At 33.7% G+C, this 24,592-nt stretch overlaps 1 protein-coding gene across 1 annotated transcript; it reads right to left on the bottom strand.

Annotated features, from left to right (window-relative positions):
* Positions 1–941: 941 nt before the first annotated feature.
* On the bottom strand, positions 942–4,007 carry LOC106108917 (acyl-CoA:lysophosphatidylglycerol acyltransferase 1-like). Its single transcript, XM_013290272.1, has 4 exons — positions 3,853–4,007; positions 3,041–3,177; positions 2,766–2,956; positions 942–2,485 (listed from the first exon to the last, which is right to left on the bottom strand). Exons 1-4 carry the CDS (start codon positions 3,927–3,929, stop codon positions 2,249–2,251), a joined length of 642 nt encoding a protein of 213 aa, XP_013145726.1. The 5' UTR covers positions 3,930–4,007; the 3' UTR covers positions 942–2,248.
* Between the last annotated feature and the right edge of the window lie 20,585 nt (positions 4,008–24,592).

Here is a 24,592-nt window from a genome sequence, read left to right on the forward strand (position 1 = left end):
GTTTTTCAGAATAAATACATCACGGTTTATTCTAGATATTATAATTATTAATCCTCCAGTAAATAATTAACTACAGCCTGACCAGATTAATTACAAACCTGTGATTGGGGCGCCACCTCTTTCACACATCGCCTTTTGACAAAAAATTAAATTATTCCGTAGCTTGGCGAGATTATTTCCGGTCAGGCTATATAATATTCATATATGACTATAGAAATTACTCGACAAAAAAGGAATACCGTTACCTTCCTACGTTAGGTTTTCACGGCAGACATTTTTGCAATTCGAAATATAACAGGGACTATCCACTGTAAACCTTTCCCTATTCTTCTATTACATTTAAAATGGGATAGCAATAGGTGTGTGAAAATTAGACATGAATCAAGTTATTAAGTGTTGAATAATTTGTAACTTAGCGTCAAAACGTATAAAATAAACTAATTACTAATTGCTTTCACAACACGTTTGATTTTAAATTGACGGTGATATTAAAGAAAAACTAGCTATGCCAGTGACTTCTATGTAAAATTAAAAAAAAAGCCTAGGCAAAAATCTAGGCTGTATTGTGTAAACACTTCGTAATGTAAGCGTCTACTACAGACAGAAGTAACTTTTTTTTTATTTGGATCTTAAGTGTGGTTTTACATACCTTAAATGTCGTTTTAATATTCGGCCGTTCTTTATTATATCACTAGCAATCCATCCGTTGTTACTAAACAGTAATTTACATAATAAACAAAGATACTGAATTAAGTGTTATTTTTTATTACTGTGCCTTATCTAATTTAGACAGTGACAAAGTTAGAAAATCATTAAAACTTAAAAATGAATCAATTATTAAAATATAAAAATATTTCATTTTTTCATTCTATAAAGTGAATTTTACACTCATAATTCAAGTAGCTTAACACCCGCAAAGTATTTGCTAGTTAATTTGTCTTAATAACTTTGTTTGTTATTAAATTTATGTGCACAATTACATTATGTGCTCATAAAAATCTCCGCATCCAAATTATCACCTATCTAAAATTTTGCATTACTTTTACAAAAAATACATCAATTTCGCACGCTTTGGAATTTTTAATTGGAGTGTGAATAGACTCCTTTATATTAAATTCGTATTTTTTAAAATTTAGAAGCGGGGAAACTGTTTAAAGTGAATTAGAGAGCTTTCACACTGGACTGTTTCTATCTGGACTAACAAATCGATAAATTGAAATTAAAAACATACTTTAATATAAAAGTTTAAAGAATAATTTATTTTACCAAAAGTTAACTGTCATAAAACACTTAGGAAAAACTATTTAAATTTCTTAAAGTAGATTATTAGAGTAAAATGTATTATTATCGAGGATTTTAATTCTTTGAGTGAAAAATGATAAAATTCTCTTTGGCATGTATATTAGTCCAGAAAAACATTGATAATGAAAGCGTGAAGGTGAGAATTACATTATTGTGTTTATTGTCATAAAGGATTCAAGTTTTGGTATAGCTCAAAGCGAAGAACTTACTCTAGGAAAATCACTTAAATATTGACTTAAACGTCACAGCACTCATTGTATGTATTCACTATAAGACAGTGCTACATAAAACATCGATAATCAACATCGAGACAATCTCACTGCGCATTTACATTGCGGAAACATGTACAAAATGTCTCATTCATTCTTATAAAAAAGAGATACCAATATGTACAGGTTTCTACAGTGTAAACGCACCTTAACGTACCAAAGTACAAACAAATCTTTACTAAATGTAAAATGCGAGGAACTTAAATGAAACGTAAAACAAATGTACTTTCTCAAGGCACCTCCTAAAATGAGAATCGCTTTCTAGTATTGTAGTAGATTTTGATATAAAATAGAATTTAATAAATCAAGATGATAACAAGAGTTGTTTAGTTAATACCAGAAAGCGATCAATTTCACAAAATACATATTAATCATCAATGGCAAAAGCGGACATTAACCATACGTTTGATTCAATTTATGTTATCCACAAATTAGCTGCATTCATACTCAGTATAACAGATTTAATTACTTTTCATAAACAATCTCTACAAATAACTTCATTCGTATCCTTAGAGAAAATCTAGAATCCTAATTTAAATTTAAGGATACAACATATTATCTTTAAAATGTTTTAAAAACGGATAATGAACTTACTAGTAACCATACATGAATATTCATAGAGACATCAAAAATTGAACCAAACAACGACACATAAATTCACTAAAGATTACACTCGATTACCATAAGTAGCTCCAAAACTCACGCCACATATTGTACTGTAAGAACGTCGAAGCTATAAAAAATAAATGCAATATCAGATAACGCAAATTGTCCTGTCTCACTTGTCGAACTATTTGGGAATTGTTCCCTCGCGCAGGGAACTGGCCCGTGCGGTAAAACTCTTCTAACATTTTGTCCTTCTCTATGAACCTGTCATAGAGCCACTGAGTCATCCCTTCAGTATCGGCTGGAACCTGAGGATAAATATTACTTTAAGTATTTGATTGATTAATTCTTATTCTTTTAATAACGCCCCCTAAAAAGTTCATCGACCATTAAAATTTGATCGCTGGATATTGCAAATCTAAATATTAACATTAGACATTATAAATGTTTTCATGATAACAGAGAAGACTTCGAAATCTATTTGCAATTTAAAAAAAAAAGATACAGGGAAGATATGCAAATCAATGAGATGTAATAGGCTTGTCCATGCCTCAGTTAATTAAGAGTTGACTAAATTTGAGTTCTTACCTCATTACTAGGGTACAATCTGTAGTGCAGGTTTATGGCACAGGGTGGCCGGGTGCCGCACACGATGTCTTGCAAGTGCAGCGGGATCCGGTCAGGATATGCGATGGTCACGTCCAATATCCATTCTATACTATCTCCTGATTTTGTGTCCACTATTATATTATTTAAGTTATTTTGGTTGAAGTTGTTATCTGGAAAGACACAAACGGGATAAGAATCACAAATAAACTTAGGGTTAAATATTACTGCTTTATCTGGATTATTCAAACATTTACCTTTTTTAGAGTTCTCTTTGGATGTGCTAGCTCCTTCATCTCTGCTAGGTCCGATCTCTTCCATAATGACTTTCATCGCACCAGCTCTTGGCAACGAAACATATTCCAATTTTGGTAAATTGTTCTTTTCTGCAAACCTAAAAATACATCATAGTAATGAAAAAATAACCCCATAAGTGATGGACCAATTCCGAGTCAGTTATTGCACTATTTGAACTACATACTTGAATTATGTTACTGATGCCAAAATAAGTCAAATCAGATTACGTAAAATGGGAATTAGCGTCAATTAAATTTAACTTGGCATCTAGACTATGATCCAATTTTGTACATAAAAAACTCATTTTTCGGATACTTTAAGAATTTTTAGTTTTCAAACTTTATTGTTTTCTGAAATATTCCTCGAACTCGAGAAGACTTGTCAAAGTAATGGCTATATATGTTCGTACGCCAGATTCCTCGAACATAAATTCGACTGGGCGCCTTTGAAACTTGTTCTAGCGACTCGAGTTTGTGCTAAACGACTTTGGTCGTTTCGTATCGACCCTTACATGATGTCGAATGTTCAGTCTCGCTTTCGTTTGTAATACATTTATTATTCTTTGAATTTGATTGCCGTATCCATGATAATGTTCCATCATCAACATCATCAGCCCATGTCTCACCTCTACCGGACATTTCTGCGATTTCCATGACAAAGTATGTCACTTTGAAATTTTGGCTCTGCCCTTACATCTTTTTACATCACGCCCATAACTAAAAGTGTTGCACTTCATGCATTGCGCCTATAAAGTTTGAATGTTATTGTATACCTTTGGCTGACCTCCCTCCTCTTATGCAGAAAACCCCCTTCAGGGAAGAGCACCATGAACTGCCTGCCCAGCGGCATATAGTATCTGTGGATGTGTTCTCGGAGCTCTTCTAATGACTGGTCCCTTTTCGCTTTGCCCTGCAACAAGAGATTATTAGCGTTAGATAATCTGTGGCTTTGGTACAAAAATTTACATTCGAATCTAGTCCAATCTTTACTAGATCTTTTATGAATTTGTTGAGATATTAAGCTTATTACGTGAAATGAAACATTTCATTTCTTATAACAATATATCGACGATATTACTTCACTAGCATCATTTCTTATTTGTTACGCAAACATCGGAGCCCCACGTATCAAAGATGCGGGTGCGCTAGCCGTGCAAAATGTGTTAGGAATTAATAGTTCCTACGTCACGCACGACGCGAGGTGCGGGGGAAGCGCGGGGAGTACGGGGGATAGCGGGAACGTGCCCTAATGGATATTACCAGTATAGGTCCGGTGATATCGCAATATTTCCGACCCCCGGAGATTGTAGGAAACGATAAGATTTAGGAAAATATGTTGTACAAACATATGACTACAACTGTTACATTTAAAATTAGGATGTTCGGAAGATAGATGACTTGTGCCTTAAAATTAAGATGTCATCATCATCAGCCTATGGACGTCGACTGCTGAATGTAAGCACCCATCGATTGTCACGATGGCCGTTCCTGTGCCGATCACATCCAGTGCACTCTCGCAACCTTGACCACGTCGTCCATTTAGCAGGAAGCCTACATAGGCTACTGGTATGTATGTACATTGCCACGAACTATCAGTAGAGAACTCCATAAAAGTTTTAAATATTTATCAATTATTTTAAACATAACAGTAACTATGTTCATTATCTCCAGTAAAGTAATGACTTTAATACATTTTGAATGTCTAGTAGTTAAAAGATATAACGTATTTAAATAGTCGACATCTAAAGCGTTACGTTTCGAATGTGAAGAACAAAGCCGAGCTCTCGTAATGAAATTGTTAGAGATTAGCCGCCATTCCGCTGCGGCCGCTCGAGCGCCGGACAAAGGCTCACGAAAATATTTCGAGCCATTCCCACTGGTTTCCTTTACGACTCGAATAACTTCAACCAGAACTATTCAAATTTGGACATTTCACTACTGCTGTGTTACATAGAATTTACAGTTAAACTAGTGTTTTGAAATTGAATTTTTAAAGAAATGACATATATTCAACTTCCACAAAATCATATAACTTTGGATGACAAATAGGAAACTTTTAGACTACATCTTCCTTTACTCAGATACATAACTTATCATGAATATTTTTGGGAACGTTTTCGTAATCATCTAAAAAGTTTATATTAGACTTGTGCAGCGCCCTAAAAGATCGTAACGTACACCAAAAAATCTTATACAAAATCGAGTAGTTGCGATTACGTTCTCGCAACTGTTCACGATAGACCCTCGGATTGCAAGACAACTTTCGTGTCGCTATTTACAAAGTGTGAAACTATCATCGAAACATTTTCAAAAGGTTCCACAACTACGTTCACCCATTATCTTTTCACCGGGAACGGAATAAAGGGAAGCTTTGCAATTCTCAACTCGGCATAACTCAATTTCCTGGTTTTAATTGACGTACACCGTTCCCGCGCTGTTCTTGAGCAAACTTTGAACAAGCGCAGCGAACGTAGGTGTACTACCATAGACTATACCGAACTAGACTCGACTCGGAGCCGATTCGTTTGCTTTTCAACGAGTTAGACTAATTAGTAACTGGCAAATCTCTCGCTTCACAGAGTATGTGGGGAATTGTTTGATAGTTTGTCCCATCTTTGTTACCTTTTGATTTAGTTAAATTTGTGCTCTCAATCATATTTGTTTTAAGGAGTGGATTCAGATATGACGGCTGATAGAGATGTATGGAAGAGCAGCACATACTGTGCCGACCCTCCATAAGGGATAAGGGCAGGTGGATGATGATGAATCATATTTGTTTTAATAATGATTTAAATTTTAGATTTTCATATTTATTGCATTGGCACTGATTTATCATTAAAAAACAAAACACTCACATAAATAATTACTGATACTTATTCGAACGTCAAACGCAACAATATTTAGAAATGATTTCTTTAACAAAAAGGTAGGAACATCCGATGTGCATTCAATTGTAAATACATCGAAACAAATGGGGTCGGAAACAAAATTCCGCCGCGAAACGTTGCCGCAAAACGTTGATCAGGCGCGCGCTGCGTGAAACAAGCGGTAAGCAACAATTGATCGTACATTCTGCAGCTGCGATGGACAGCCTTTACTTGGGTCGACGGCCGAAGATTAAAGGAGCGTAGGTTACCGCGCGCGAGAGCACGATTGTGCGCTTCTCCACTGTATAAACGCATCGACACAAAAATCAACAATATTTTTATTGTTAAAATAATGTGATATTATAAAACATGCTTTTTTTATAAATCGATATTTAAAAAAAACACGTTGTGTTATTTTTCATTTACTAAAATTTTTCTACGAATTACACGAAAATTGAAAAGGTATTCGAGTATCATCTTCTAAACATAACAATTGAGAATTTAACTACTAGCGTTAAAAAAATAATTACTTCAATTAAAAGAACACTCGCCAAAAAAAAAAAAACAATGTATTGTAAAAATTTACACTATTAAAAAACAAATTAAGTAGAATTAATTTATTACTGTTCTTACTGTCAACGATTATTTCAATAATGTGTCGACACCAATGGTAAACCGCCATCCGATCCGTCTTTCGTTAGCGATTTCAAAAGTCCTTCCGATTGCTGGGAACTAGGAACGTCCGCGGGGTCGACGCTCCCGTGGGAAGCGCGGCCGATACCCAACTCTTATACGGATCAATGACTTAGTATCGGATGGATAAAACTTCGAGAACTTTTAACAATTTACTGTCACATATTTGTATAGGATTATATTATCTCTTTCTTTCCTTTTTCTTTTTTTTTTTTGCACTTGCTATATTTCCAGTCTAATAGTTAACGCGTATGATTTTTTTAAATTTATTTCCAATATTTCAATAACAATCAACAGTTAAGGAATGCAATCTATTCTAATATTACAAAGGAGAAAGATTTGTATTTTTGTATGCGTTGATATTACTTAAAAACTACTGGGTCGATTTCAAAAATTCTTTTACTATTTTAATAGTGAAAGAATTTACTACACTGATAAACTACACTGATAATGCTTTAAAAAGCAAGATTATCGGTGAATAACATAGGTTAGATTTTTTATTTCATGTGGGCGAAGCCGCGACCAACAGCCAGTTTATAATATAAATAATAGTTTGTTGGTATGAAACTGATATCTAAATTTTTATACACTTGGTTCGGGACTCTTTTAAAAAAACTGAATTAATTAATGTTAACTTCAATAGAAACTTTACGGTCGCATATGAGCTTTATTAAAAAGCTCCTTTCAGCTTTGTCCGCCTGAGAACATAACGTAAGCCGGCTCGCAGACAGTACTACACAATAGACTACACTGTAATAAAAGTTTCTTTGTGCTCAGATTTTTCGATCCGATTGGAAATTGAATACTTCATGTTAATAGCTTCTATAAGTACACCAATAAAAGGATACATTAATAGTACAAGTAACAAAGTAATAAATATTAAAAAAAAACTTTCTATTAATCAAAAATAAAAATTAAATTAAGAAATTTCGAGTCTACAAAATGATATTAATTACCACCTATTTAATAGACTTCGCATTGGGTAACTCAAGTAGAAGTAAGTTATTAATTTATTTAGTAAAATTTTATAACATAAAATATCTCACAATATTACTAAAACACTTATCAACTAGAACATAAAAGCTTCCAAATAACCTAAACTTTTATCATAAAATCGTCTAATAATCATCGTTATGAACTTTCGTACAGTACTCGTAGAATGAAAAAGTATGAACGATATTCGTTAAAAGTAGAAATAAACGTTAGAAATGTCTGCAAGCTTAACGAGACGGACTATACGAAAAACTTTTGCCTCGTTACCGCTACTAAGCGAAAGATAAGAGAAAAACCTTACGGAAACGTGTACACTGAGTTGCAAAAATAAAGTATACGGTTAAAATAAACAAAAAATAACATTTAATCCAATTCACATATAAACACTAAAATACAATGATTTAGCATTTGTATTTAATCTTGTACATATGTATGCCTTTCATAGTCGATTTTTTTTAAATGATCATGTCATTTCTAAGAGAATGAGATGATGACAAATGTTTTAATCTGTTTCGATATTCCGATAGCGCCAATACCCTTATGGTTAGGAATACGGATTTTTCGGAATTCATTCGACTATTATCGTTAAACATATCTTAGTACAAGCCTTGAACTTAGTTGGAATGGTAAAATAAATATTAGTGAAGTAACAAATATCTATTAATATTTTAACAGTGGCAACTGGCATTAAGACAGATATGACATACTGTAACACTTAACAATATAATTTTACTAAAGATTATTTTTTTCATTACAAAAGATTGAAAAAAAAAACACTATTCAAATCTTAAAAAAATATACTGCAATATAAAAGTTCTAATAAGCGGCACATTTTTATGTCACAGAGTGTATTCTAAAAGTTACTACATATGCTGTTCCCATAGAAAAGCAAGCCTAATTACCTGCGGCCGACTCTCTTCTATTTTTATTTTAATTGCGCGGTGGACTGACCGAAAAAGGAATGACTCACTCGACCCCTTTCCAACCTCTAACTGTACATCATGTGGATTTTACCTAGATATTTTAAAATATAATCCTAACCATATTAATTAAAAAAATAGTTAACTTCGTATCTAAAATAGATATTCCAAAATAGAAGCATGTATTTTGTAATATACTCGTGAAGTTAATAAATACATCAAAGAAACATAAATGATTATATCATCAAAACGTTTACACAGTTACAGCTAAGAGTACAAATTAAAAAAAAACACGACTTTCGCATTCACTTCCCGCATAAAACGTTATGAATATAAAATATCGCATCAAATTTCTGTAGCACCGTAAAACGTACGTTACAGGTGCTTACAATTTATGACCCTTGACAAGTGAAGCACAAAGGAGTTTACAACGTGTTGCCCGTAGAAGCGGGAGTGGCTCCTACGCCATATAGCTTTCAAAACAACCGGGATATTGTGAGGATAAATGGGACGGGAAATTAAAAACGGTAAACTTCTACAACTGCTGTAAATGAAAATCGATGTTGTAGCACCGCGTAGCGATTCGTAGACGCTTTTATCCGCTACAAAGTAGCGGCCTAGCAAAAGTGTTGTTTTTTTAGTTTTTATTAAATCTATATTAATTGATTACAGAACTCATTTAATAGTGATCGATTTTTTTTACAAAGTTGAATAGGAATGAATTACTGGTAATGTGAATTTACACAAAATAAAGCGATAACGAAAGCGAAGTACAACTTCATGAAAAGTTATTCTTTGTTCATAAGATGAAAAACAATATCCACAAAAGTAATTTAAAATTTATGCAGACAATTATTAATTTAAATAAATCTTTTGTTTCGTCGGTAATTGTTTTGACTCGAAATGCGCTTAAAACGAAATTTTACTTTTTCCATCCATTATTACTTTAATTAAAACAGCCAGACCTTTTAATCTTAATTAATTTCAGCGTTAATAAAAGACTTGCCAATAAAATAGCAATGATTTTGACAAATTTGGTCAACTAAAGTCGATTTTCATCCTTGTACTCATCGATTATTATTATTTTACTTTATAATATGAAGTGGCACACGAGCAAGCGTCTACCTAAATCCATCGAAATGGAAAGCGAAAGCTGCCCATTAACATCCGCTATTGCAGATGCGTTGCCTACCCTTAACTGACGGAGGAGGAGAAGCACATATAGAGAATATTTCTCCTTCCTTTGCGTCTCCTCCACTGTCAAATCCTTTACCTTCCCATTCGATCCTCTTAAGAAAAGGGTGGAAAGGGAAAGAGACTAAAATTAGGAATCCGGCACCACAATCATCAGACGAAACGCGGAATTGCTTCCATTTCACGCCTGTCTTCTGTGTGGTCATGGTATTACACCGGGCGAGCCGGCCCATTCGTGCGAAGATGTTAAAGCGGGCACCACCACTGTTATTTGTAATTAAATACTTTTTCCGTGTATTTTTGCTCGTTTGCCACCTTATGTTATATAAAAAAACACGTGTTAACTAAACCTTTATGGTCATAAAACATTGATAAAATTATATCAGTTATTTATTTTATAAAAAATACGCTTGTATACGAGTAATGAAAGTTTTAGTTTGAGTATGAAAGGCGTTCCTCAGGGAGCCGACCGTCAGCATCCCCGCTTATAAAGCCTTACTGAAATTGGTTTCTTCACTACGGCCTATATTCGCCTTTGGGCAACTCTCTAAAATACCGGCTTTTTAATATATTTTAATCACTGTAAAAATATCTTGAAAGATAAGATGAGCTATTTAATGTTTTTAATAATTTTTTTTCTAATATTTCCTTGACTATGTTCATTTACTAATATTTCCTTTAACAACTCCAACAAAGCTTTGGGCTTGTACTAGGATATGGTTCACGACAATAAGATTCGAACCCCCGATCGCAAGATTGGTTGTCTGTACCTCAAACCAATTAGGCTTTATGCCTAATAATGGAGAAAAACAATTACGTTTTTTATTGGACCGTCTTATTTCGATCCTGTCAAAACAATAGATTTATTTATACTTAATTGCGATTTTTTAACTAATTAACCATGACTAAAACTTATACTTCGCGTAATTGTAATGATTTGTATTATTTGGTGGCAGGGAAAGGTCACGTGGCGGGCACACGATGCGCACGCGCCGACACGCTCTGTCGCCTGCCATTGTATGCGCGTTTCCATTGCTCTTTTGTAATATTTATCATAATTAAATAAAACAAAATAACTATATTTTAATACTTCGAGTAGTATTACTACGTAAGGATAGGTCTAGTGGTAGGTTAGGGGCACTGCTACGCCTAATAGATACGGTAGGTCAATAACTAAGAGCGTTTCTATTAAAATAAGTATAAAAAGAGCAATTCCGCTTTTGTTGTGCTTTTCAATGTGCATTAAAATGTACGATGATAATAGAAAGGTTTCCATAATATGAGCTTTTGTACTGAAGCTTCGTATGTTTTTAAATTGTAAAAACTGCGTGCCCGAGGGAAACAATGCCTCGCGAATAATACAATAAAAACAAAAAACCTTGTATCTTAGTGAGCATACTGTATGAAGTGGCCATTCTACATTGTGAAAATCCACTGCAATTATCGCAAATCGAATAACGATTTTCATATTTGGAAAACAGTTCGACAGTTATTATTTATTTTTAATAAAAAAATCTGTTTAAAACATTTAAAAAGAAAACATTATCCATATACCTAAGCTTCTATTATTATAAAAAATACCAATTTCAAATAATTACATCACAAAAATGTTGTTACGAAAAATTAGATAAAACAATTAAGGCTATAATAACAAATCTTAACCAAACGACAGGCAAAATAACCTTAAAGTTCTAATAACAAGCTTTGTTAACCTTTAAAAGAACTTAATTACAATCGTGCCACACATAAACAAAGATAATCTCGAAGAAGAAAGCCTTCTGTAATTCCTTTGGAAAAGTTTTACGTTCGGCAAATAGAGTAGGAACGTCCCGTCGTTTCCGATAGAGGTCGCTGAACGAGGCCTACGAAAGCTATTACCGTTACTTTTAATTCCATTTTCTAGACGTAATAGACGTCTATTCGAATATTCGAAAATTTAATTTCGATCACAAATTTGTGAGCACGATGAATTCTCATAAAATAAGTAAAGAATGAAGAGTGTCATAGAAAAAAGTGGCTCATGATTTTTCACTACGTGACTTCATTTACTACGAAATCTTCAGATTTCACCTTACCTTCAGGTAAATGAATAACGCAACCGAAGTCCATTCTAATCCATAAACTGTTACAGAATCTTCGAACATCCATCTTCAACTTTCAAAGTCTCTAAGCAAAATCCTGATTTAAACACGAAACTAGAAATTTGGAGACATTGATCGGGGACAAAACCGCTGAGAAATTATCAATTAAAACAAATCGCCAAACTCGGATACCTCAATTATAATAATGGACAACTTTGTATTAATCAAGCGATTGAACCGCTGCAGGGTGGAGGGGACTGCCTATTTCCGACCACCCGAGTACTTCGAGTCTTTTGTCTATAAGATTGAATGGAAGAGACTTTGAGTCTACAAGTGACGTTTATAATTAGCCGTTATACTCGGGTACGCTTTGTGTTCCGCTTTTTGTTTCTCGAAGCGCTTTATTCTTGAACTCGTTAGCCTTCCTTACTTCTGTGTATTCTTTTACTGGTACAGAGAATGTTCTTTTAACTGTTTTCTTGATATGAATTATGAACTGCTATGGAATGTGAACTTTATTCTCAATAGTATAGAGGTGTTAATCGTATTCAAATGGCAACATATAACAAGTTATAAAAATTCACAATGAACACCGTTATTCCGTGAAAAGTAGATAGATGTAAAAATATATCAGATGTGTTTCTAATAAAATTTTAATCAAAAATTGAGAATAGAGATTTCAGGTGTAGGTTTCTCAAGAATCCATTATCCATTAGATAAATATAATCCAATACGCAGAGATTACCAAGTTCGGCGACCAAATAAGGCGTATTATCTCCGCCCCCACAAATCCATTTGTATTGAGAATCAAGGCGTAGGTGGAAAACCAACTTAATCACTTATTTCTTTTCTTTAAGTTTTACGCACCCTTATAATTATCAAAATGTTTAACAGTTTTAAATTATTTCACTTGATACATAAGTACGATAAAGATTTCACGAGGTGATTATAGAAACGGTTGTTAAAACCAAATAATAAAACGCCAAAGAAAAAATATAAAACACGAGACACATCCAGGATCTCTATATCTGCGGTTCACTCTCGCCGCAGTTTCCGGCCCAATAATTGCTCGCTGTATAATTTAACTTTGAATGGCTGATTGTCAAGTTTGGCGGCGCTCGGCCAATTGTTCCGAGGCGTTGGTAAAAGGTTTTGTCGCGATTATGCCTAGCCGCGCTTTGTACCCGACGACTGGCGATGTGTGATTTCACGGTCTGTTTCGTGTTAAAATTAGACATTTTATTTAAAAAATTCCACGTTCTAATAAACATGTGTGAATAGATGTAGAAATAATCGTATATTCAGGTTTGAAGATATGTTATGGAAGATTTTCGTTTCATAAACACGATAGTTTACATAGAAGCTATCAATCGATCGAAATATGAAACGACTAGCTATTGCTCGCGATTCGTACGCGTTTATTTAAAAAAATAATAAAATACGCCTTTGTTACTCACTAATAAAGTTTTGATTTCAAAGATTTTTGAAACCGTGACCATAGCTTTTGTTTTATTTCAAGACAAACAAAAATAAAACCATACTTCTTTGTAATATTAGTACAGATTTACATTTCAATAACGTCAACACCACCCTTGCTATACCCGAATATCAGAAATTAAAAGATAAAGTAACAACGTTGTAGCCTTTTGAAGAGATTCCTTTATACATCATTCAATTGTCATATGTATGTAAATGACATGTAACGAGGGACGCTTTTTGTATTTTTTTCTCCGTAATGTCCGTTATTTTTCAAATACATTTTTATTTTCTGAGCAAATAGTCTTAACATGACGTGAAATAGTTTTAGCATATTGACATTCGAACGTCTCTATTCTGACACATTTACGTTTTTATGGAAATGATAAAACATTACTAAAAATTTCAGAAAAAAAAAATGGTTATAGAACCATAATATGCAAAACTTCAGTCTTAAACCATTTTATATTATGTTATATTTGTCCATACAAATATTCAAAAATAATCTATCAGAATAAATACTACATGTGATTGGTCCAACAAAATTATACCTATCGAATTTTAAACCCCTATTATGTATTCTGTTACTTTCGATAGGCTTTAAAGTATTCGAATAAACAAAGGTGTATAATGACAGCCATACACGATCTAGCCGCTATTTAAGAAATGATGAAGTTATAATAACCTGAAAATGTACAATCAAACGAATGCTACTATTGTTAGGAATCAAAGCACAATACTAAAGGCAACTAAACAAAGCTCTTGGAGGTTAGAGAAGTAATCCATTTAAACAGTACCTCAGACAATGTCGTCAAAGCGGCAAGTCTTTGGGAAAAGTACGACACACGTTTGCGAGACGGAAATGGCGTTCGGACGGTAATGACTTGTTTCCATTATCCCTGACAGTGGAAACTTGTACTTGGATGAAATTTTGTTTGTGCAGCAGTCTTGTACTACTCAAATAATATGATACTAGGTGTTCTTGTTTACTCTATAGAGTCTAATCGCAGCAAGGTAAATTAACTACTTTGTAACAAATACGCGACTGCGTCCGGGTCGATTTAAAAAAAATGTTACTTAGTGATAATATATCTCTCTATTAGTATAAAATTTTTTAAAATCGGCCCAGTAATTTTCAGTAGTTTGAGTGATTTCAATACATAGAAAGATACAAATGTTTCCTTTTTATAATATTAAGTAAAGACTCCGATGTGAAAGTACGGATGGATTGTGTGTGAAACATGCTTAAGAGTGTAAATTCAGGTAGAAACGTATGTAAGAGCAGCACAAACTGTGCCGACCAACCGTAGGGACAAGGGCAAGTTGATGATGATGGTGAGATTCCGATATAAAAGTAACTATGGATCTCACTGATTTTGAATATCTCAGACTATTTAGAATGGACAAAGTACGCCATTCAGCAATTGAATCCTAAGGTATGGCTTTATAAAATGTGCCAACATATCATTTTCATTGCCTCCATCTGTATAACAGTTGTGACTAACACATTAGCACACATCGGGCGCGGGAGAGCGTTTGCTAATTGAGGCCGCGACGTACGGCTTCCGTGTCGTGTGTCCTGGTAAGCCGGATATTCTCGATTTTTTTCGTTCCTCCAACTTGCCTCGGTGTTAGATTCCAGGGGCAATTAAATTTTATCGACCTCCTATATCGAGTGGAAACCCGGGGGCTTAGACGCGTGGATTAACTGCGAAAGTGTAACATGTAATAACGATAACATAGTAGTTTTATGCTCTTACACCGCTCGTAAATTCGATTCCAATTTGTAGGAAAATGTTTGCATTTCGCTTTGTAAGTGCCGCTTACAATATAATAGACTTAAAAATTATGTGGAATTTATAGTTTATGAGTGGTTTTATCCGTTAAGAATTACTACTGATCATTTCAGTTTAAACACTGGTTTAGTTTTTTTGGCGTACTTAAGCAATTCTTTACTGTCACATTAAATTCACAATAAAATACTTCCTTGGCTTGATAGAACATAATTACAATTACATACAAAGTTTTTTAAATAAACAATTTTAAATAAGCAATACCTTGTGAATGTTATAAAATTTTAAAATACACTCGACGTAATAATAAATCAAAAACATCTACACAAAGAATATACCTTGTTACCTGACGCGCTCTTAAAATTACGTTACCAACTCCCCAACTGCACCGGGAGTGTATTTCAGGTAACTATTTTACGTAGTGAATACGATGAATGCCTTTAAAGTTGCGCGCCATAACAAAGTTATGTAGGTAGTTTATGAATTTAATGAGATGCATGTGCGAGGGAGATGGCGCCAGGCGACAGAACATTGCCGTACGGTACGGACTACAAAACATACATGAAAAAAAAACATATTAATCGATAGTCTAGATGAGATTTAATCAGTTTTTAATAGATTAAAAGACATGAGAGAAATTCTTTGTTTGATATTATAGTAAATTTAGAATTAATAAAATTTTTGTTTACTTATTTCTCTTTTGCTTTATTATATAACATATTTTTAAAAACTAAAGGCCTTCAATGACGTGAAAACAGAAACACATTACTTAAGTACTAGCTGTCGCCCGCGAAATTCTCCGCGTGTGTAATTTATTATATAAAAAAATTAAAAAGCCATGTGTTTTAAGATCTATAATTTGGTAAAATTATCTTAACCTTAATTTTATGTCAATAGATAAATATTTGATCTTCTATCGGTACATAGTGATGAAACCGCGGCCATACAAGCTATGACCGACGACCGCAGTCTGGATTGAAATTACGTTCATAATCCGGTCCCGATTGAGTTTTCATTGACCGACGCTTTGCGGCCCTCCGGCGTCACATACTGCTATGTCCCATTAATAGTTCTATATTTACTTCTGATAATTTGTGAATGTTACGTACATAGAGGCCAAACATTGATATTTTTACTTATTCATTATAAATATAACTTGGTATATGAGAGTGGATACTTGTAATAAAATGTTATAAAAGGTGCAATGTTATTTAGTTTATGTACGGCGAGACCACCAGACAATTCAATAAAGAAACAACAAAAAGAAAACTATACATAAATTCATCAATGAGGAAAATTCAGCTTGCTACGACCAGAATAAAAAGAACGCTCGCCACACGTTTTCGTGTTTATTATCTGAGTGTATAGAAAAAAGTTTCAGGGCTCTTCGTTATTTGGGGTATTTTGCTAGCAACAATATCGCAATTTATCAAACGAGGCTTATTGTTGCGCGCCCCTGCTAGCGCTGCTTTACCTTCTCTCCCTTATGCACCTACCTTTAACTGACGCACGCTATTAAATGCTTAATACCCTTAAGCGGTAGGATCAAATCGGCGTGGCCGCGGTGAGATATGACACCGGCTTTTTGTTCACAATAACCAGAGTGAAGCAGCCATAAATACGGATAACGCAGGTGATGTTTTCATTTCATTTTCTCGAGATTAAATTTCGTCTAGAAGGTGAACAAGCGTTGATAAGTGTCGAAAAGCAAATTGAAAATATTTCGTCAACAAAACTATGCCTAAAATTGGACAAAACTAAGAAGCATCTTAAACGCCAGACTAATGAAAAACAATGAACAAAGTTTATTGCAATACTAAATTTATATTAAAAATCTCTTTTATTTCTACGAAGATCATGTCAGAAATAAATCTCCGATAACGAGCGGACCGAAGACGAAATAAATAATAATGAGAAAATGAAAATAGAAAAATTTTCAAACAAATTACACCGGAACAAATAAGCCGAGTGGAGACAATATTACAAAAGGAAAGAATAAAAGCGAGGTTTCAATAATAAATTATCAAAGGAGCCCATTTACCCCGAGTCCCCCCCGGCGGGACGAGGCGCGAGCTTGGCCGACACCTCCCGCCGCTGCCTTGTTGTGTACTCGACTTTACAGCACGCAAGTTACGAGCGTCGAGCCTAGATAACTCGCTAACAGTGACAAGGAAGAGGATTAATAAGTTCTTAGACAAGAATACTCTAAAATATTACTTAATCTTTAGTTCCCAAACATTATATAATCGAACTCTACATTTGAAACGTTTTAAAAAAGCATTAAAATCCAATTACTCGGTATAACTATGGGTACCTAATAATTATTTAATTAAATCGCTTAAGCTTTTGACTTGGATAATATTTAAAGACGCATTCACGTAGAAGTTTCAAGATATAAATTAGCGTTCGAAATAAGACAAAGAAAATTCTTCGAAGTCAGGAGGACAGGAGTGTCAGGGAGGGGGTGAGGATGCTGGGGGAGGGGAGAGAGGGATGTAAATCCAGCATGTGGGCGATTGATTGACTGCCGACGTCGCCTTAATCAGCCCTCATTTGAATAATCTCGCTCGCGATTTGTGACGCGGATTTATCTTACAACATTAAATTATTATGGGCTAGCTGTTGCTCGTGACTTCGCCCGCGTAAAAATTAAAAAATAACACAAAATATAACCAGTGTTACTCGCAGGTAAATTATCTTTCTACTGGTGCAAATTTTTTTTAAAATCGGCCCAGTAGTTTTTTTGTAAATCAAATACATCTGTAAAAATAGAAAAAAAGCAAATCTTTCCTGTTATAATATTTTGTTGAAGAAGATATTATGAAGCGTTTAATATTTATGAAATAAACATTAGGTTTAGTTTTCGTGTTAAGTCGGTTATAGATACTTTCTATGTAAACTCCACACGTAAACGACGCCAGAGGGCGCTATTAAGCTATTTTTGTGCACCTCTAACGTTGACTTCGAATGATAAAATCGCGGGGCGTTTAAAAGAAAATCGTTCTTATTAAATATTTCCTCTCAATAAAGCGAGCGAGCGGCGCACGTTAAATACTCCGCGTGCCGGGCGTTCGCGAACTGAAAATGAAAAATATTGAAAATTATTGACATATTTCCAAACAATTAGCACCCTATTTATAACTATTTCTTAAACAAATATATTTTTTTTTCAAAACATTATTTTATCTATTAACTTCAGAAACTAAAACTATTTAGTCAAAATGTGACAAATCAAAGTTAATCAATTCTCGTTTCCAAACTTAATATACGTTCCCCAATTACAGAGACCCTTATTATTTTAATCAAAAACTTAAACAGAATTACTTCATACGTCAAACTGATCGTCATTTTAATTAATCCGTCCCCATAAAGCATAAGTAAACTTTAATTAGAGGCAAAATTATACGAATTAATGAAGACAGAATGTAGTGGGGATACGATAATCCTATTAGTGGGACTATCGAACGGTAAAATCGTAGCTTATTGAATATTACCAAAGAGAACTAAGCTCTGTTATTGCTAGGAGCAATTGTTGAAAGGAAGGGGCGGTCTAGAGTAGAGTGACTATGATGTCGAATATTTACTGATTTCCGAACCACCCCCACAAAATTTTATTCTAATCTTTGCTGACTTTCCACAGGTGTTGAAGGATGAGGACTAGCATTAATAGAAACCAAAGAAGGACGCTAAGTTCCTGTCAAGCGCAAGATGACATTGATGATGTTACTCTAATTGGAGGCTTTATTTTGCACATTTGGATGGGTGGTTCGCGATTCCCAATTTTTAAATTAATTACCAAAATTTAACAAAAATAAATTCAAATTTAACATTAGCAGGTAAAGCGTACATAGTGTTCAATTTGATATTAATTTTGAATCCTTTATAATTTTTTTTCAGAGAGTCTAAAAAAAGTGTATATGGTCACCCTAATACCAAGGCTCTTGTAAGCGGATGAATCGAATTTGAACTGGATTTAATAGAAGTGGAATTTATCAATGAATACTCCGCCGTTGAACGTAGTGATTAAAGAGCCGGTTATCTTTGAGACGATATCGAAGACGGGAAGCTGCATTGAAATAGAGAGAATACAGACTTTATACGACGAACCATGCAACTATGGTAAATAGTACACGGATATACCATATTAAACCTTGAATACATTTAATGTTTTATTACAGAAAATAGTAGTATACACAGTCAGGGAATTTAATTAACGTCCCATTTAAGATTTAATTTAGCACGGAAAATAGTCAAATGATATCATCTAAATATAGGGTAGGAAATATTTGTCCTCAATTGGACAACTGTACGAGCTTTGTATTTCTTTAGATTGTTCTGAATAATTCTATTAATTGTGAGAAACTTTCTACTAAGTCGATTAAAAAAGAAAAGTTAAAACTATTGCTTGATGTCGACAGTATCAAAATATAAGGGGAAGAAAGACAAGTATAATACGAAACATAATATAATTTACATCCCGCATTCACCCGACATCCTCAACTTATTGCGTCATAGAAGCTAACCCCTACCATGTGTTTACACTTCGTTCGACACACGTGTGAGTTACCATGATAACGCCCCTAGCACGGCGATGCAATATTTACATACAATTTTATATATCACTTGTTGTGTATAAAAAGTTAGTATAAAAAAATGCTATAAAAACATTATAAATAACTGTTTTTGTTTTAAAATTATGTAGCTTAAAATGAACATAGTTTAAATATCACAACTTATCTTTTTAAAATTTTGTTTTTAAATTTAGTAGGGCAATATAAAGTATCGCTTCACTCAATTAAATTCAACATTTAATAACCTTCATTTAACAGAAGCAGCTATAAAATCTTGAAATACAAAGTTATGTCTCCCAATTATATTTAACTGTAAAACATTAAGCGAGCCGAAATGAAACTGGACCCTAAAAGAATTCATTACATGAACGGAATCGACCTCCGACAGGTACATTTGTTGAATCAACTAATGCAGTTAAAACGGATGAAATTAAACCTTAACAGCGTTACTATAAGGAAGAGGTCGTTAGCAAAAAAATTTAAATACTGAGCCAGTAAATTATTTCGATTCTGGGATAAATAATCCCAAACGGCCGGAGTTAGTCGGCAAATTTAATTTTGATGCGCTGGAGGAAACTGCGAGGGGAGAAATAAAATGCCAATAATTCATCCGACATAGATAAAGATATTAAATGGCACCTGATGGATAAGGTAATTTTATTTATAAGAAAAGGGGGCAAACGAGCAGTGAAACCGAGGTGGTCAACGACCCATATGAACTCCGCAACACTTGAGAATTATAGATGCGTTTCAGCCCTTGAGGAAATGGTAGGCTCGCTTCTTGAAGGACCCTAAGACGCAATGAAATGAAATAATGATTTAAAACATAGACTTGATATCTACTTAAATGTCCCAAAAAGTTACTTTAAGTGTAGATTTCTATGTAGAATTTTTAAGGCTAATTTACTATGATTATTGCCAAACTTCGTTAAGAGATGGCACTAAAAGAATAAGGCAATCAAAGAAAAGAAAATATATAGGCGTGAAAATATATAGCCTAAAGCGCGACGTAAGTGTAGGGCTTTTTATTAAAAAACGAATTATTGAAAAATGTGCTGTAATTGCTGACATCTTAGGCAACAAAGAAGTGTGTGTTTACGCTTTATCATAATAGTATAGAAGTATATATAGTATAGATTTATACGTAAATCGTAAAGGACTTAAGTTTTCACAAATATCCCGACCAAATGCGACTATAACCGTAATTGGGGTTATGAAATATCGCTAAACGATAAATGATATATGGGTCCGAAATAGCCCAAGCTTCGGTCGGCTTCGCAAACGGTAATCCTGAAGTAAAGTAGGAGATTTGTTACTTAGCGAAGGTAGTCATCCAATTAAGTGCTTCCAATTGACCAAAGGAAATAAATATCACGTTTAAAAATGTGACATACTAGCTTTTGCTCGCGAATTCACATGCACGGAATTGAAAACCTTTTTCTAATTATTAATAGCCAATATCACTCTCTAATAATGTAGCTTTCTAATGATTTGTTTTTAAATGAGTCCAGTAGTGTTAATTTTATTCTTTACATACAAAAATACAAATCATTTCTGTTTATAATATTAGGAATAGATTAATAAGTTTTGTACATTTTTATTATTACTGTAGTGAAAACCTATCGAATTTTGTAGCACAAAAATAAATACGAGTGTTTCTGTCAACGTACAATTGATAAATGAGTGCCTTCAAGCGTTACGATATCGACAGATGGTGTTTTATTAATGTGGACTTTATTTATGAGGTGCCAAAGATCAAATTCCAGAAGCCGAAGTAAGTAATACCTAGTCGCATTTTCATTTTAGGTCGTTCTTTTAGATATTTTAGGTCTTTGCTATTATTTTAATCTACTATAAGATATTTGAATTGACATCAGTTGTAATTGTAATAAAATATAAAGCGTTAAATAAATATAGATATTCATATTCATATTCATTATATGATTTCAAATTATTACACACTTTTAGGAACTAACATAGAATAACTTAGAATCAAACATAGAAAAGCACTATTCAATGTCTTCCTTTGCCAACCTATCGTTTTGATTTCATGATATTGAATATTGTTCTTGAATTAAAAAACGGTCAAAATGAGACACGTTTAAGATAGAATTATGAATGACTTTCTCTCATTTCCCTAACCTAGTTCATAACTTATAAAAAATATACTCTTCATGGAGTAGAGTCAAGGGAAAAACTAGTTTAAGCTGTTTGTAGGCGAGTCACGTTCCTCTCATTCGGCCTGGGAGCCTCAAACGCAATATTAGGGTAGATAGGGCGGTTTTTTTAACTTATTATTGCCACGGGACGCCATTTTGTCTCCCCGCATAGTAAAGTAGGCCTATTTATATTATTATTAGGTCTTAAATTGACGGTAGCTACAATATTGTTGTTAGAGATCCGCAGCCGGGGAAAATGAATATCTTCTATTTTCAATTGTAATCCATTTATAAACTCAATATTGCGTTGAATGTTTAGAATGAAATATAGCAATAACCTTATTATACTAATATTATAAATGCGAAAGTTAAGATGGATGGATGGATGTTTGTTAGAGTTTGTAGCCTAAACGGCTGAATGGATTTCAATGTAAATTGGTACACATGTAGAGGACAGTCTAGATGAACACATAGGCTACTCACTTTTGTTGTTTAATTCCACGCGGGCGGAGCCGCGGGCGAAAGCTAGTTAATATATAAGAATTCAACCATTAGTTATATAATCACTAGCTTTCGCCCGCGACTCCGTCCGCGTGATATTAAAAAAAGCAAAAGTTAGCAGCTTCTATGTTCTACCAGACTCTGCTCTACATCTATGCCAAATTTTATTCAGATTCGTTCAGCATGTAGGCTACAAACTCTAACAAACATCCATCCAAATAAACTATCGCATTTATAATATTAGTTAGATTAGTTTAATTGACCTTGTTTACCTCACTTGTTCTAAGCATACAGCCCCAAGTTCTTTTTTTGACCGATTTCCCAAAAGAAAGAGGTACTTAATTAGTCTGTATGTTTTTTTTTTTTTAATAATGTTAATTCTTGTCATTACAAGTTTATTATAACTGAGTTTTTTATTTCCTCAATCTTGGATTTATAATTCAAATTTAAAACAAAATATGTTTTACTTCACAAATGATTTTATTACAAATTCATGTTAAAAGAATTTCTTCGAAGTTGTATACAACTTATGATAATTTGATCGCATTACGGAATTTAGCCCGTATGTTGTTGTATTTAAGACGTTAAATTGCTTGCAGCTTCCAATGGTATTCATGAAACTGAAAAAATACGAGGTTTGCGATCTCGTTACGGCGCAGGAAATTATCTGCCTTCAATAGCTGCTCGAGCGACGAGAAAAGTTACTTTGTATAAGTAATTTTAAATAAATATTTCCATACATTGCCTAATTTTATATTACATGAAATTTAAAAATAAGATCAAAGCAATAAATAACGTTAAAAGAAACTTCAGAAATTATTCTATATAGAAAAGACCATTATTTAAGCAAATTATTGTCTTATGTCGATAATTCTAACAATATACATTGTTCGAATTTCTTTATAAGATTAATATACTTCAAACAAACTGAATTTCGCTTGATACATTTAATTCTGACAGTTTGAACTGTCAGTTAGAACTGAGCGTATGTAGCGGGATTAATATATTTTAATTAAATGTTATTAAAACCAATAAATCTACGAAAATATTAAGCTAATACCTAGCAAGAATTTATTAATAATAACGATTGGCATGTTTATTCAGTTTGCACGAGGGCCGTCGACTTGCCAATAAAAACATTTCATAGCTCCCATTAAAACAGTGGCGAAAGTAAACGCCCCCGAATAATCAATACCCGAGCCCCCTCTGCCGCCCGCGCCTGCCCCGCCCCGCAGCCCGCGCAGGTGCGTCCCCCGCGCTCCCTGCGTCTAGGGGGACATAGATTATGCTACGTAAAAGCTTGGATACAGTTAACCATAATATGAAAGTAAATTTTATAAATAGTTTTTTTTGATATAAGATTAATTTCAACTTTTAGAACCGGCAACACTTATCTTGTCAATATATCACGGTTTACCGAAGTTCAAAAAATTGCCATATAGAACTGGTATTTGTTTTAAAAGCCTGTAAGTTTACACAATCCAAGGCTTTGTTTAGACAATTCACTTTAAATATTACCCACTCTATACTGTTCGAATTGTCACTTCTGTGCAACTTAATCTTTGCTATTTCCATCCCGACAGTCGGTGCGTTGTCTCAACCGATTGATGCAACATTGTATTGGAACGAAATTTTGTTCCGTTCCCAATAACGGGACACGACGATCAAAGTCCCTTTCATCTGTTCCGTTCCAATTAGACTTTGAATACATACGACATATAAATTCAATGTATAGGTGAGAGGGGTAGAGTTACATATAGTACACAAACGTGTCTCAATCGAGTAAATTATATTACAGTATGCTTCGGTAATTAATGGGAAAGGAATCAAGGGGAAAATGACTACACTACAAATGATTTCTAACTGGTATTAAAAGAATTTGTAAGAAACAAACTGTTAGATACAAAACGCTAGGATTTGATACTTAGTCTTTGAAAAATTACCTTTTTTATACTCTATGCCTGGACTACTGTCACTGTCAATTGTGTGTCACTTTATTAAGGAAGTAAATAAACTCGTATTAATTAATTACGGCGTTTTATTACAAAACACCACACAAACAATGTGATATAAAAACTACAGAATGTATAAGAGAATAGAAATTTTGCCTAAACTGTTTTAAATATTAGCGGCATATTTTGATGAAAAACGCAGATTTCAATGAAGAAAGACCAGTTATTTCTAAATTAAATACTATTTTATATCGACTAGTTGTTTTGGTAATATTCATTTAAAACAATATTTCAACCTTCTAAAACACGCATT

This window comes from Papilio polytes, unplaced genomic scaffold (genome assembly GCF_000836215.1).
Source record: "Papilio polytes unplaced genomic scaffold, Ppol_1.0 DF821400.1, whole genome shotgun sequence".
Lineage (NCBI taxonomy): Eukaryota > Metazoa > Arthropoda > Insecta > Lepidoptera > Papilionidae > Papilio > Papilio polytes.

Excerpts from the sequence above, each read along its gene's own strand:
- LOC106108917 (XM_013290272.1), bottom strand. The coding sequence starts at position 3,929 with ATGCCGCTGGGCAGGCAGTTCATGGTGCTCTTCCCTGAAGGGGGTTTT. Across the intron at positions 3,178-3,852 it reads AGGAGGGAGGTCAGCCAAAG|GTTTGCAGAAAAGAACAATT; the intron begins GTATACAATAAC and ends ATGTATTTTTAG. Across the intron at positions 2,957-3,040 it reads CAAAGAGAACTCTAAAAAAG|ATAACAACTTCAACCAAAAT; the intron begins GTAAATGTTTGA and ends GTGTCTTTCCAG.